Below are 16,839 nucleotides of genomic sequence, written 5' to 3'. Positions count from 1 at the left end.
TCCCGAAAAAAATCCAGGAGGAATTCCAGAAGGAATGGCAGGACTAATTTCTCAAAGATATTCTGGAGAAATCCTTGGAAAGGCTGCTGAAATTACTGAAGGAAGGCCTGTAGTAATTCCTGAAGGAGTTTCAGGAGAAATCCCTGAAGATTCTCTGAAGGGGAAACTCATGGAGAAATCCCTGAAGGAACTCCTGGAGCCATACTTGAAAGAACTCCTACAGATCTTCCTGATGGAACGCCAGAAGGAATCTTCTAATGGAGTTTTAGAAGAATGTCTGACATAACTCCTAGTGCAATCTCTGAAGGAACTTTTGGACTAAACCTTGAAGGAACTCCGGGAAAAATTCCTAGAGGAACTTCAGAACGAACTAGTAGGCTTACCTCGTACAGGAAGGAATTTCTGGATTGATCCCTAAGGGATCTCTTAGAGGCATCCCTTAATCCTTCTGAAAAAATCTCTTAAGAAACTCCTGGAGTATTACCTGAAGAAACTCCAGTTGGAATATCTGAGAGATCTTCTAAAGGAAACCCTGATGAAAACTCTAAAAGCATTCCTGAATACATCAAATCTATGTTGTTACAGGCTTGTGCCAATTTGCTGATACGACTCAACGTACTGGGAAAACTTGAAAATTAAAAGACACAGAATAATCAACATTTGCGAATTAAGAGATGAAATTGTTAAAAAAAAAACGTTCTGATGGGATTTGAACCCACATCTTCGTATTCGCAAGACCGGCGCTTTAACCAACTTAACCAAAGAACAGGTATCGATTCTGTAGAATAGAAGGCCAAACTGACTCCGAGTCCACACCATAAACTCTCCTTTTTCACAACTTTATCTCTCTTGCGGCTTAGAAACCAAAATCTCAACACACTCGCGGTTGTGCCTTTTAATTATACAAGCGGGAGCGAATTGTTTTTATACTACTGAGTCTTACTCTCGCACTCGGCATACCAAGGCACTGAACGACTGAGCTGTATGTGTGCGGAGTGCAAGAGTAAGTCTCGGAAGTATGAAAACTATAAATGGGCAATCAAATCAAGAGTTGTAGAGAAGATCTGGAACGCTGCAGTGAGCGTGTTAACTGTGAATCTTTTTCAGAGAGAGACAGATCGCCCATCCGTGTGCTGCTTTACAAAAGGCCCGAGAACAGGACCATTGACTGATTGACTCCTATTTGCATCGCTCTGGCTTTATTCATAACTTTACGACACGTGCTTTTTTCTCAAGTGGTGGGTTAAAAATATCCGGCATTCTAAAGTGATTGATCCAGCTCAGATCCGATCACTGAAGTAAGCCGATTTTGTCATCTTTAATAAAAAAAAAACAATTCGCTCTTGCTTGCATAATTAGAAGGCACATGTGTGTTGAGAGGTTGGCATCTAACCTTGCATCTAACCCGAAAGAGAGATGGAATTGCGTGTTCATGGTGTAAGCTCGGAGTCTATTAACTATTCTGTGGCTTAGCTGGTTAAAGTGCCGGTCTAGCGAATACGGAGTCGTGGGTTCGAATCCCACCAGATTGCGATTTTTTTCACAATTTCATCTCTCAGTTTGCCAATTAATCTACATATTTATTTTCAAGTTTTTCCCAACGCATTCCGTAATTTTCTTGAACTAATATTTGAAGGAGTTACTAGAGACATTTCTGAAAGAACTCCTAAGAGATCTGCAAAGAAACTTATGGAGAAATCCTTGATTGGAAATTGACAAGAATCGTTGAAGAAATTTTTGAAAGAATCTTTGAAAGAACTCCTGTAGGAATCCTAGTAGAATTATGGAGGAATCCCTGGTGGATCTCCTGGAGGCATCATTGAATCATTCTGGAAGAATCTCTGAATAATCTTCTGGTGAAATGTTAATAATGAATGAAGTCCAATAAAAAATAAAAATGGTTAAAGTGTTTTGTATTTGAATGGAAACCTCTGAATTCTATTTAAATTTCTTCAGAAGTTCTTTGTATGAGTCTTCTACATAGTTTTCCAAAAGCCGAAAGGTTTCATATGGGTTTATGGAGGTCTCAGGGGCGTTTCAGGGGGTCTCAAGATGATTCAGAGTGGCTCAAAGAGGCTTAATGGAAAGGCAGAAGGTGGCGCGTGATGATTTTCACGTTATCATTGGCCGATTGCTTGGGCGCTTTAATGAAGATTTATTTCTTGGTTTTCCACGACTTACTGTTTAATTTCCAAATTATAAGGACTTAAGGACTAGGGTAAACTGGGGCAAAACGCCCTGACGTTATTTCACTATATAAGTGAAGTTCCGTCAAATACTGGCAAACTAGAAGTAAAATTGAGCCGAACAAGGCCAACAATGACAAGAAAACTCAAATGAAAAGCGTGGAAAACGACGATTTTCCACATTTGGGAAGATTGTCTAATTTGATGCGCAAGCAATTTAAGCGATTGCGCGGATGGAATCAGCTAGCAACTACCATCCACCTGCTACACCTCCCATTTGCTGCTGTAAATAGTAAGATGGAGCCGCCTGGTATTTCATCATAATTCAAAGCGAGAAATGCAAAAGGTCGTATTGCTCCACCTGAAGGTGCGTTTTGCCCCCAACAGTTTTTCAGCACCCAAACGTAACACTTTTTTAAATTGATAATTTGATTCGGTAAAATTGATATCTCGCTATTCAAAAGTTGGCATCTTTTAGTTAAATAAGTAAACTAACTTTCAATATGCAAGACACCTTATATACAATCATCTTAATCTTAGTTATAGGGGCTCGTTTGGTTAGGGAGTGCATATTACCCCACCTTCCCCTACCCTACATCAAATTGATAACTCACGCTAAATTGGATCCAGTTAGTCTACTACATCATAGAATAGTGAGAAGACAGTATGCACCTAAAGACGTTTACGGTCATGTTTCCTCACAATTATAACAAGCTGATGAAAACGAAATACCTGTTTCGCATGAATAAAAATGAACAGTCAACAGAAAAAAAACTGTCGCTACTGACCTTTACACCCAATTTTAATGAATGACTCGTCATTTTTCAGTTTGATTCCCTACCGGAATATCTGCATCCACTTGCACATTCCAGGGTTAAAGAAAGCTGAACACAGCGTTTCAATTATGCATTCCGTGGCCCATGAACTGCCGACCATTTCACCTTTTACCAGAAAACGCTTCCAGTTTGACGTAATTTAATTCAATAAACCCTCGACTGTTAATTAATTTTCATTCATTTTCAAGTTGAAGTTTTTCATCGTGCTCCCCTGTTGAGTGCCGGCGCAACTTCGTTAGTGAGGCTCTTGAAGCAGCATTATCGTAACGAAGAGCACGTCAGAGAGCACGTAGCGTACTTCAACCGGCGCATCCCCGGTTCCAATCGATGAAGAACTGTACGTACGATACGCATTAACACATTTCCAGCTGCTGGCTGGTGCTTGGGCCTGCCCTACCATGCTCGCTCATATGGTGAAGCTAGAGTAAATTCCACCCAGGAAATGGTGGAATATCGTTGCAGAAACAAACCCAGGGCACATACAAGCTGCATTTATTTTAATTAAATTTTCGCAACACAGAAAACTTCACATCGGCAAAACGGCGCACGGTGCCACGATCGGCGAGCAATTTACGGAAAATGTGTGCGAATTCGGGATTATCGAAACGGAGCGGAGGTCAACTGGTAAAGAGGACAAAATTAATTACCAATCGTGATGATTGAAATTCATAATTGCTCTCATTTCCTTCCGATTGCCATTTTTTTTTCTTGCTGGGCGCCGCTAGATGAGACCGTTTCACGCTAGAGAAGCGACAATTATCATACCATTAATATGTGTTTTCGTTTACTTTTGATGTAGATCTGGGTAATTGATCCAGCTCCCGGAAAGACTGGTCACAGTGAGTAGAAACCGGTATGCATTCATGCAATTAGTTGAATTTGAGGCTTTAGGAAAAAAAAGTTTGAATGGCAAAGAGACGAACCAGCCAAGGGCTGAAAGTCTCTCAAATAAAGACAAATCAATCAATCAATTTGAATGGCAAAAAGGTTAATTTAACATCAACACTTTAGCTATCATTGGATCAATTCTTGCTTTTTCTTTTCCAAAAAGGCCGAATGGCTTTTCCATGGTTTAACAGTCAATTCCAATGATATGGATCGCAAAACCTAGCAGCATGTGCGACCGTATGGCAACGACACCGCTCCTTTGTCAGCTCTGGGTATAGTATATAAGTAATTTGCTGAATATACTTCAAAGTTTGCTTTAAGAGTCTCAAGAACAACAACAAAACAGTTTCAGACACACAATCACCCCGTACCGTATCAGTATCCGCCGGGACGAAAAACAACCATAAAATCAAATCTCCAGTCAACTGAGCATTCGAGCTCCAGTAACGCTCAAAGCTCGGTGATTTCATCCATTTGCTGGCTGCTGCTGGTTGATGCCGCAAAGCCACAAACAATGCCAAAAATCGTAATGAAATCGCCAGCAAAACGGTAGCAAATGTATGCCTCCCGATATTTTGATCAAATTTATTACTTGCCTTTTGGTTTGTTTGTTTTCATCTGCTGATGGGGAAATATAATATTTGCGAATGCGTATCCCCATCGAAAGGCAATGAACATCTCGGTGACGCTCGCTTGCTCACCCGCTCGCTCCGGGCCGGGCTCCAACTCGAGAGCCCCGTTATCAGGAGATGAGCGCGTTTACTTGCCAACTCCCGCGTGGATTTGGCTTTTCGTTTTGTGATTGTTTGCACGGCGCGTGGGATGATGTATGATGGCTGCTGAGCGTTTGCCTGCGTGCGAAAACTTTGCTCTACTTTATCGCTGCGGTTGCGATGATGGAAAATCTCCTTTGCAAACATAAAGCAGTTTCTCGGCTCGGATGATGATGGTGCCACCATACTCAATGCATGAGGACGATCCGCCAAATGACTTAAGGGGCTATTATAGGAAAGGAATCGAGTAGAGCTAGTAGCAGGAGCTAAAGCCGAAAAGAGTAAGCTGATAATGGTGTAGCGTTTTAGGGTATTTAGCTGCATATTTTATTACATAAGAAATTTGAAATGCGTAGCAAAATTGATGCCATTAGATCAAATGTTCAAACTTACTTAAATATAACATGCAAACTCGCCATCTGGTTATTGAATCTGAAGCAACGTACGATTCAGTGAAAAAAATCGTCCCATAATGCTAGAACTAGGCAACTCGAAATTTGACGTTTTTGAGTTGAATATACCATTATATCGAGCTTTTTGAGCTCTATATTATATCCAAAGACCAATGAAATACGATTATAAACGACGAAAATATTCACCATTTTCAAAACTAGGTATCTCAGTGTAGAATACAAGAACTGAGTGCTATAACTAGGTATCATTTTTCCAATCACACAGGTTAAAAGCTATCGGACGCTTGGCCGTGGGAATGTTACTAGTCATTATTTTGTTAATAGATTGAAAATCTATTATTGTTTTTCATTTTAGGTCTAAAAACAATTGCATGAAAAGTTGTAAACTTTTCAAAGTTGTTTTTCTCGAAACTATGGTTTTCGAGTTACCTAGTTCTAGCATTAAGGGGACGAAATGATCATTGGCAGATAATGTTGCTGCGAAAATTCTGCTGGGAGTAATCGCTTCACCTGAGATTTTATTGCGACTGAGCATCTACGCACCCGAACGGACTGTACGACAGCGTAGCTTCCTGACGACCGAAGGCAGCAACACAGTTTATGGCCAACACAGTCCGAATAGTGCCTTAACAACTGCATTCAACGAAGTACCGTAATCCGGGGTCAAATTGATCACTTTAAACAACTGTTGCGGATAACATTAGTGCCTGTACAAATATGTACTGACAAAAATAATTTCTTTAAAACCAGTACCCAGTGGAACTCCATGGAACCATGTGACAGACTTTTGTGCAACAACAAACCCTACTTAATTCACCTAGCGGTGATGGCGCCTTTCTCGTGCCTTCGAAACCCCATTTCAATAACACTCAAGCGAAATGTTTATGTATATCTCACTTTCATACAATTAACAGAAATCCATTTCATGATACCAGAAATCATATCGTTTATCTGGCTTTCAATGTTTGAGTCTCAAACTCTTAAGAAAAAGACGCTAGCTTGAATTTGAAGCCGCCATTTAGGATTAAAGATTGCCATCTTGGATGTTCTGGTCGCCATTTTTGGAATCCAGACATCATCCCCATACCAAATATACCAATTATGCATTGTTTCAAGTCCTAAAACTCCATTAAACAGCCACGATATTGAATTCGGAGCCGCCATCTTAAATTTTAGATCGCCAGTTTGGATATCCTGATCGCCATTTTGGACTCTGGAAGTCTTCCCCATACCAAATATACCAATATTGCATGGTTTTAGAGCCGAAAACTTCATAGAACAGCCGTTTGAGCCTAAATCTCCATCAAACAGCCGCCATCTTGGATTTTAGATCGCGATGTTGTACATTCTGGTCGACATTTTTTGACTCCGGACATCTTCCATGGTCCCTGGGCAAACCTTCGGCTGGCCAGTGTATCAATATCAAGAAAGCGGCACCGGTGGCAGCTTTACAGGATCACGCCAAGGCAAGGAACGAAGAGCACGTCTTACAAATTTTCTTTGAACTGCCTCAATTCTGTTTATCCAAATTGTCTGATATGGGCAACAAACGGGAACATTAGACTCCAGCAATGATCTCACAAGGGTGCAATACAGTGAACGTTGGCACATCGGATCCTTGAACTCGTCACAGATTTTAAATATGAACCCCAGTTTCCGATTCGCTTTCGAAATCACATCTTCAAAGAGGATCCGAAAGGTGAAGCCTGGGTCCAATATAACATCCAAATCGCGTACGTGGTCCACGCGCTCTAATTTAAAACTATCTATGGTGTAATCGTACAAAGATTATCGGCTTGAGATTTCGATGAAAAGATATCACGTTGCACTTCTTAATGCTCAAGGTAAGCATGTAGATAGAGCTCCAGTTTGCGAAGGTGTTGAATAATTGCTGTAACCTTTGACAATCATCTAAACTTCTGATGGTCATATAGAGTTTTTAATCGTCGGCAAAGAAAAGCTTGCATCCAGAAGGTAACAGACTGTGCGTTTTCTGAGGCGACATCTGGTTGTTTTAGTCGCTCTAGGTTGTAGAAGTGCCCTCCGTCAATCAGAACGTGGTCAATTTGCGATTCGGTTTGCTATGTTGATCTCCTGGTGTAACGATAAGGTTTACTACACACTGTTGGTGTTCGCACCATGGTACAAGTTGTCAAGAAAATTATTCCAAGTTTATCTTTAAAGAATACAATTATCAGTATGAAACTCATTTCAAGAGAGTTGTACGATGATACGAATACCACCAGTCTGTCCAAGGTTTAAGGGAGGCTGTGTTGGAAAAAGGTGCTACGTATGACCATATATTTGGAGGCGGCGAAATCAATGAGTCGTAAGCCAATTTCGTTAAGGACAGACTTGTTAGAATCCCAAATTGGCGCCACAATGGCCGACTTTGACACCTACTCACGATTTCGAAAGCACAAATATCTTAGTAAACAAAACCAGCGCACTCGAGCTTCTCATTTCAAGTTTATAATAAGTGAGCAAGACCAGAATAATAAAATGCACTGTTGTTTAAAAGGGCCCATATAGCCGAGGCGGTAAACGCACGGGTATTCAGCATGACCATGCTGAGGATGACGGGTTCGATTCCCGGTCGGTCCAGGATCTTTTCGTAACGGAAATTTTCTTGACTTCCTTGGGCATAGAGTATCTTCGTGCCTGCCACACGATATAAACATGCAAAATGGTCATTGGCAGAGGAAGCTCTCAGTTAATAACTGTGTAAGTGCTCATAGAACACTAAGCTGAGAAGCAGGCTTTGTCCTAGTGAGGACGTTACGCCAAGAAGAGGAGGACTGTTGTTTGAAGCTTGCTTCTTGAGATTTGTGCGTTTGAAGTTCTGATGAACTGTTGATGCGGGATTTCATGACGTTTGTCCTTAATCAGATGGTGGGCGCTGAACTTCCCAATCGTCGGTGTGAATTCCACCTCCTGGCCTACCTGAGCGTTTTGGTCTCCTATGATGATCTTGACGTCGTGACTAGGGCAGCGATCGTAATCGCGTTCGAGTTGCGCGTAAAATGCGTCTTTGTCATCATCAGTGCTTCCGGAGGGAGGGCTGTGTACGTTTATTATGCTGAAGTTGAAGAATCCGCCCTTGACCCTCAACATGCACATTCTTTCGTCGATCGGCCACCGACCGATCACGTGCCTCTGCATATCACCCATCACGATTAAAGCTGTTCCCAGCTCGCGTGTAGATTGTATGATCACCTCTAGACGTTCGCACCGTGGATCCTGTCCAACACAGCTCCTGCAGTGCAACGATTCCAAATTCGCAGTTTTTCAGTATATCGGCGAGTATGCGGGTGCTCCCGATGCAGTTCCACGTACCGAGCATCCAATTGAAAGTCCCTTTTCGTCGCTGTGGTCGTCGCCATTTGTATCCGTTCGCATGCTTCTATTGTTGACTTTTCGGTGCTTGTCTTTTTACGGCTGGCTCGCAGGGCTTGACACCTACCCACTAACCGAGGTTCCCGGAAGTTACGGGTTCTGCATTGGCATTTTAGCTAGGCATAACTAGGCTCAAGTACCAGTCTTCGCCGAGAAAACGATGTTCCATTCGTATTTATGGGAATGAATTGCATCTCACCAAGTATCCAAGTAACTACTTTATACATATTTTGGGGCTGTTCATAAATCACGTAGACCAAAATTTGGTCATCACAGACACCTCCCCCCCTCTCCCCTCGTATACTTTTATCCATACAAAAGTTTTGAAATTTGTGTGGAGCGTAGATTTTGACCAGTCACCCCCCCCCCCTCTCCCGCGAACATTGAATATTTCACTGGAACCTTTGTTTAGGTCGGGACTTCCTAAAAAGAATTTATACCTATTTTTAAGGACAAGGTATTTGGAGTAGACAGCTCCAATTTTCTCGAGCACAAATCTAGAGAACCATCAAATGTATATCTGGCTGAAAATGTAACTTGCTGCTTGCTTTCACACAGTAAATATTGAGTTAGATTTTAGCCAGATCCATTCAACAGTACTCTAGATTTGTGCTCGAGAAAGTTTGAGCCGTGAACTCCAAGTACCTTGGCCTTAAGGTTGCAAATAATTTGCTTGTGGTTTGAAGTTCTAAAGGAGGTGGGAGTCTTGTGGGGTTTCACAGGGTTTTCAAGGAAATTCATTGGAGGAGAGGGGATCAGAGGCGTTACAGGAAGTTTTGAAGTTATTTCAGGAAGTTTTAGTGGATTTTCTACGGGTTTTAGAGGCGTTGCAGTGACGTATTTGAGGGTTTCAGAGGGTGTGTTGTACGTTACAGGGGCCGTGGGGAATTTAGGGGGTTTTAGGAGGCTCTTCAGTAAGTTTTAGAAAATTTTCAGTGGAGTTCGGAGACGTTATAGGGGCGTTTTCAGGAGTTTTGGAGGGTCTCAGGTTCATTACTAAAGGTCCCATTATACATAACAAATATTTGGCCAAACAAGCCCAACAAATGACCAACACAACATAAATCATGGCAACCTCGGATGAATGTCGATCTACCATGGCAAATATTTGTCATTATGACAAACAGTCTAATGGCCCCTTAAGGTGTCTGAAGGGATTTTAGGTAGTTTTCGATGGAATTTTAGGGTATTTTCAGGGAGTTTCGGAGCCGTTACAGTGACGTTTCGGGGTTTTGGGAGGGTGTCATGTGCATTACAGGGGATCAGAGGGGTTTTCAGGGAGTTTTCGTTGGCATTTCAGGAAATTTCAAATGATATTCAGAGGGTTCCGGAGGCGCTACTAGGCCGTTTGCGGGGATTTCGGATGGTCTGTTGTGCGTAAATTTAAGGACGTTTTCGGTGACTAGTAGCAGCGCAGCTGTTTCGCAGGATCTTCAGGGTGGTACAGGGGGTATTTCGTGTGTTTCAGAGAAGCAATAGGTTTTGAAAATACATTTTGGATCGATGGTCTCTAGTGACCTTCGAACGATTCCAGAGGCTGTTTAAAGCGTTTAATAAACATTTCAGGTGGTTCCAAAAGGGATTCAGACGTTTCAGACCGATTATCCTTGTAGATCCGTAGGAAGTTCTTAGATATTCTCAAACAAACATTTGTGTGGCTGCGTGGTCGAGCGGCTAGTGTCACCAAGCATTTCAATCGCATGGTGCTGAGAAGCGTGGGTTCGATTCCCGCCGCAGCTGTCAGAAAAAGTTTTCGGCTGCGCCACTGGGCGTTGTATGCTATTCCGTTGTCTAGTATCGTGCTTTTTTCAAAGAGCGAATTGCTCACAGGAAGCATCGAACGTGTCCGTGTCTTTAAAAAAAAAAACTCACCACTTGACAGCACATAGGGACTGTCCTTAAACCACGTGGTCATTGTTTGCGAAATTCCGACAAACAATTTTTTTCTTGAAAAAGGCCACACCCATTGGCCGAAACGTCGGGTAAAATAAATAAGTAACGTCCAATGAATTGTATGACTGAGATAGCCGCAAACAAAAGTCTTGATCATATAGGTATTTCGGTTTGGTAGGAAAAATTTTGTAGCCGATTTCGAGCACAGCAGACTTCAGACAACATGACGAAGAGAACAAAACAGCCGAAAATAGCATATGTTCTCCCACATATTTCACTTTTTTTTCATTTTCAATCCCACCAACATTTATCCGTTTAAACCAAACGCAATAAAGCAAAAAACAGTGTCATTCTTCATTTGCCTGCATCGGTATTGCATCCCTCGAATGAAAACAATTCCGCTTCGCCCTGTTCCCGGTTTCATCCCAAAAATAATCGTAAACCGATCCAATCCACTTCACCGAAAATTGAATCAACGCCAGCATTGAAATTAATCGTAAAATGGCTTTGCAGTTGTCGAGAGACAGAGAGAGCCACTACCCTTCATCATCACCGAAAACCTACACCGATCGATTGGCGGTGCTGATGCAGATATAAACATCAAAAAACACGAAATTTTTCGAAATTCAATATCATTTATAGGCGGAATATGTGCACAAAAATTTTGTCACGTGAGAATGAGTTGGCTGTATTCATAGAATGTACTATATTCTAATATTTATTATTAGGTGTTCAGTTGAATTACATCACATAGTTGAACAAAGTATAAGGGTCCATCCAATAATAACGTAATGGTTCGTGGAAGAAGCGTTTAGACTGGCGTACCATACAACAATATTTGATATTTTTTTTTTCACACCATAAATTAAGCAAGAGAGGGATTTCCGTGAAATATTCTGTGACTAACACTAGGATGAACTTTTTGATGAATCCCAGGGAAACTCTGGAATACTATTCAAATACTGTTGAAAAAGTTGACTGATTTTTAGTTATGCCTTTATTGTGAAAATTGGTAAAAATTCCAAAATTTCGCATTTCTCAACGAATTTCAGAACAAGTCTTTGTGAGATGAAAGTTTACATAGTTTTGCATTATTTGCCTTCAAAATCTCAAAAATTACCAATTTTGAGATGTGCCCCTATTGCAGGAAACCGACTATATCTTCCAAGGAATATTTTGCATCCCTTACTAAGCCTACGTTTCTTTCTTTTGATGATATCGTCGGTTTCCTGCAATAGGGGCACAACTCAAAATTTGTCATTTTTGAGATTTTGATGGCAAATGATGAAAAACTATGTAAAATTTCATCTCACAAAGACCCGTTCCAAAATTCGTTGTGAAACGCGAGATTTGGGCATTTTCACTAATTTTCCGCAGTAAGGGCACAACTCAAAATCAGTCAACTTTTTCAATAGTCGTTGTAAAATAGTTGTCCAAAATTCATGGAACAGATAGTCCTTCAGCCCCTTTCAATGATACAACAATCAAAATTTGTTTACTTTTGTCAAATGATGAGAGAAATAAGTGAATTTGCAGGAGGTGCTTCATGATTGCCAATTTTCAAACGCTTATTCTGAAAATTCACATTTTTTGAGTTGTGCCCCTATTGCAGGAAACCGACGATATATGCCCCCAAAATATGGCTGTGTAACGGTTGATAAGTCTGAGTTTCATTTTTTTCGTTTTTCACCATAGCATTTTCCTCACACTCACACATTTCTCTGTTTCCGTTCCTTTCTGTTTTTTCATTCCGCAGTAAACGGTTCGCAACGAGAGGCCTCCAAGCAGCAACCCCAGCAGCAGCAACAACAGCAAACCACCACGAAGGACACAGCTAGCCAAGTGAATCTTCCTGGCAGCAGCGGCAGCAGTAGCAGTAGTATCAGCAGCAGCAGCGGCAGCAGTAGTAGTAGCGGTAGCAGTAGCAGTCGAGCTAGCAACGTCGAAACCACTGACGCCACCCGGACCGGGCCTTACTTTGATCTGTCGGCGTCGAAAAACGTAACCGCACTTCTGGGCAAAACAGCATATCTCAACTGCAGAGTGAAAAATTTAGGCAACAAAACGGTGAGTTCCAATTTTCCAATTGGCAATAGTTTGCGTTTGGGGAGTGGGGATATTTTGCACCGAATATGGGCGAGGAAGGCCGGCGTAGATTTTTTGGCACTTCGGTTTCGGAATGGCGCTGCCTGTGGAAAATACCAAATAGGGAATATTTATCAATGTGCAAGCAACGACGGTTATGATTTATCTGCTTTACCAGTTTTATTCCGTATATTGCTGGAGTAATGGGTGTGTCGATTGTAAGGAATTTATTATGCATGGAAGTGACGCACAGTGTGTGTTAAATGCTCGAATAAATTATAAATTTATCGATTGACCTTGAACGATTTAATATTATGTATTGAGTACCTTCATATGACGCTATCTCACCAATACTGAAAAGAAGTTTACCATTTCACGTGTATTTCCTCATAAATTCAAAATAATTTCGCTTGTTTTCGACATGTTTTAAACTAGTTCCACGAAAGAATTCCCGATCCGAATTATAACTTCTTGTAAATACTTTTGAGACCTTTTACATTTTCATGGAAATTTCTGGATATTGTGATAATTTCCCATGGTTCTTCCACCGGAAGATCCCAAACTCTTCTTAGCAGAATCGAATCTTTGCGCTGATCAGAAGCTTAAATTCATTGCAATAAGTTTTTACAATCTAATATATTAGGATATTCGATACTCCACTCCCTCCCTTCTTTGAATGGGCCTGGTGCTTGGTATAAGTATGCAACGAGTCCAAACAGCACTAAAGGGAGAGATGGAGGCAGTTTTTCATGAAAATGCTTGAAGTTGCTGCTGGGCTCAGGTAGATGTTCTGAAACATTTATTCAGCATTTCCAATAAGATTTCATATTTTGTTCGATTCTCGTTGTTTTATTTAACTTTTTTCAGCTTTAAAGATGGATCCTCTCTTTTGAACATTCTGACCCATCTGACCCTTCCTTACTCTTGACGTTGTGGATACATGACAAATTTCTTCTTACTGTCCTTTATCAGATTGTTGATTTATTACCGTGTGACTCTTGAGATCAGGGATGCCATATATACAGATTTATCTGCATAATACAGATTTTTGAGCACCCGTACAGATTTCGTTTCATATGAAATACAGATTTATGAGCTGGACGGGCTATTTTTATTTTGTATGGGATACATATTTTTCACCCAAATTTTGTATGAGATACAGATTTTTGAAAATAGTAATACAGATTTTTCAAAAAGTCATCTGGCATCCCTGCTTGAGATTGAAATATTCAGGATTTGTGTCTCTTTGGAACATATTTTATAATAAATAAATAATAATAAATAAGATTTTTCCTTTTCTAAAACTGAATGCTGGAAGGGCGATTTTCGAAAATTTTCAGAAATCTGAAGCGTTCTACTGTGTTTTCATTTAACTCAGAGATAATTACAAAGAATCGCATCGCAGTTAAGTTATTAATTAAATGTTCTCGATAAATCCAATAATTTTGCTTTTATCTCCATGGTCATCTTTTGACTTTTGCGATAAGCTGTCATACACCCAAATCAAAAGGAAACTCTATTTTCGCAAAACTTAAACAACTTATCAACATATTTGGTCAAAACCCGAACACAAAGAAATAATTGAAATCATATAGGTTGAAATTAGCGAATCAAACACCATCCCAATAGCATTATAGATACTTTGTAGTTTTCATGAAATTACCATAACCACAAGATATAGTATGTTTGGGATTTTATTGTATGTTTATCCCTGAACTTTGTTGAATAAGATCCGGTAGTTAGTGAATAATCTGTACTTTATAACATGCTTTAACAGCTGCGCTTTAAATATATTGTACTTTTTAAAATATTTGTTTACATGTGATTTGATCAGGCCTGTAAACTGTACATCTTTAAAAACAGTATTCAATTACATGAATATGCTAAATGGTTTATAAAAGAAAGAAAAATACCGGGATGAACCTGCCTACGGCAGAAAATCCTAGAATAAAAGAGAGAAAAAAAAAAGAAAAATACCCAAGGGACATTTTGATTATTGATCATGTAGACTGTAGAGGTTTAATCTTCATAAAACCCGATACATTTTTTTAGTTTGATAGTTCTGAATAGCTTGTCTAGTCTATGTGACTGAAACAGTTACTTGTGTAAGGTTTTCGCAGTTTTATATGAAAGCCGTCCATGGTTTTAAAAGATCCATATTTTATAGGCGTACGATGTGGCAGTGAACTGTACTGCACTGCCCAAGTAACCCTTTAGTCAAGTAGACTAGAAAAGGATCTTATAACCATTATAAAACCAAAATAAAAGGAATAAGGCTATATGATGGTTCTCAAAACCTCTACAAGTCTAATTGGTCATCAAAATGTTACTTGGGTGGCTACGATGTGGTATGACAATTCGGTGCTATCTTCACGATCTCTCACCATTACTGATTCGCTGAATTCGAGACCGCAGGAGAAAGAAAAGTTTATCCGCATCGCGATGGTCCATACTCGATCGTACTAAACCCAAACTAAGGCGAACGTATGACTTTTTTAAGTTTAGCAAAACCGTTTTAAACCCTTGAAATGGACCCAAACAGCTCCTTTTTAGGAGTTGTGCATACTAATTTTAACACTAATTTATACTAATCAATTGTGAAAAATTGAAAGGCTTGATTTAATGCGTATTGGCCGTCTTGTCATTCCCGAATAACACTGGAACCTTTTCTTATGCAGGTTATTTTATGTACTTTAAATTTTTGCACCTTTTTCGTGTTCTGCATAAAAAGAAGAAAAGCTACCCAAGTTGCATTTGCTAGTAAAGTAGAGTAGAAGAAATTGTTTGAACAATAATTAAATAAAAATAAAAGGTTTAAAGTTTTATGACGATTCTTAAAACCTCTACAAGACTAATTGGTTATAAAAACTATACTTGTGTCTTCAGAACCCAAATTGTGCATAAAAAATGTGATATGATGGTAACTACTTCCAGCAGGCGTTTATTAGGGAGAACATAGGGATGTTGCCTCAAAAGTTTCCAGGGGGTTCCAGGGAATCCCAGGGGAATTTCAAAGGGTCTCAGAAAAAAAAGAACATTTCATGGAATTTCAAGGGGTATCAGGTAAGTTTCGCGAGTGTTTTAAAAGAAAAAAGAGACTATTACACCGTCTTCGACCTTGCGGCCTCTACAGACTGAAACAATACTAACATTTGACAACGGACAACACATATAACACCCAGTGGCCCAGTGGAGAATTTTTCGTTTTGACGAAAAGTTTTCCCCGACTGGAGCGGGAATCGAACCCACACTCCGAGGCTTACGAGACACCTAAACGACTGACGCCGCTAACCGCTCAGCCACGAAGCCCAAGTTTTGGTGAAGTTTGGGGGAATGTCATGAGTTACCAGGAGGTCCCCAAGGGGCGTTTCAGACGGTCTCATAGTGTCTTAGGACCCTAAAGCTGCCAAAAAGTCTCATGGGTTATAGGGGCTTCAGGGGGTCTCAGGGTCGCTTCAAGGGGCTCCAGAAAGTCTCAAGGGCATTTCAGGTGCTCTCAGGGTGGCTTCAGAGGAGCTCCAGGGGTCCTCAGGGCTGTTCAGGGGGTCTGAGGGCAGTTTAGGGGCTACCAGGAGGTCTCCGAGGGACGTTTCAGTTGAACTCAGAGTGTCTGAGGGTCTCATAACAAGGGGGCTCAGGGTGTTTTAGGATGCTTCAGGAGATTTTAGGGAGTTCACCGGTTTCCATGGAGGTTCTAGGTTGGACAGCGCAGGTTTTTGGTTGCACAGGAGCTACATTAGGGTGGGCTAATTTAAAAAATGTCTCCAGGATGTGATTTCCCATGTGGAAAGTGATCTACTAGTCGAAATAAGTGAGCTGTACAAAAATGAGCGATTTCGGTTGACATTTAGGGGTGGCGCAAAGGGTTTAAGTAAAAATTTTACTAGAACAAACCTCCATAAAAAATTTCAAAATAAATTTTCATACATAACATTTCTAGACTAAATCGGTGATTTTAGAACCCAATTGGGCCAAATTTGTGCTCAAAATTGCGATGTCTCCAATGGTTTCCAAGAAATTTGAAAAAAAAATCATATTTTGGTATCTAACCCAAAAAATACCAAAATACGACATATTTTTTCAAATATCTCAGAAACTAGTAGAGATATTGCAATTTTGAGCACAAATTTGGCCCAATTGGGTTCTAAAATCACCGATTTAGTCTAGAAATGTTATGTTTGAAAGTTTATTTTGAATTTTTTTATGGTGGTTTGTTCTAGTAAAATTTTTACTTAAACCCTTTGCGCCACCCCTAAATGTCAACCGAAATCGCTCATTTTTGTACAGCTCACTTATTTCGACTAGTGGATCACTTTCCACATGGGAAATCATATCCCGGAGACATTTTTTAAAATTAGCCCCACCCTAA

General features: G+C 40.3%; 1 protein-coding gene across 10 annotated transcripts in view; it reads left to right on the top strand.

Annotated features, from left to right (window-relative positions):
• LOC109403306 (zwei Ig domain protein zig-8) overlaps window positions 1–16,839 on the top strand; it is a 911,020-nt gene that overhangs the window by 768,715 nt on the left and 125,466 nt on the right. For all 10 annotated transcript variants that reach the window (XM_062855318.1, XM_062855317.1, XM_062855324.1 and 7 more), the window contains exon 5: window positions 12,142–12,452. In XM_062855318.1, coding sequence (XP_062711302.1) covers window positions 12,142–12,452 — 311 coding nt within the window. The remainder of the gene's footprint in view (window positions 1–12,141; window positions 12,453–16,839) is intronic.

This window comes from Aedes albopictus, chromosome 3, assembly GCF_035046485.1.
Source record: "Aedes albopictus strain Foshan chromosome 3, AalbF5, whole genome shotgun sequence".
NCBI classification, from domain to species: Eukaryota; Metazoa; Arthropoda; class Insecta; order Diptera; family Culicidae; genus Aedes; species Aedes albopictus.
The sequence above is the reverse complement of the archived record's forward strand: the minus strand, read 5'-3'. Positions and strand labels throughout refer to the sequence as shown.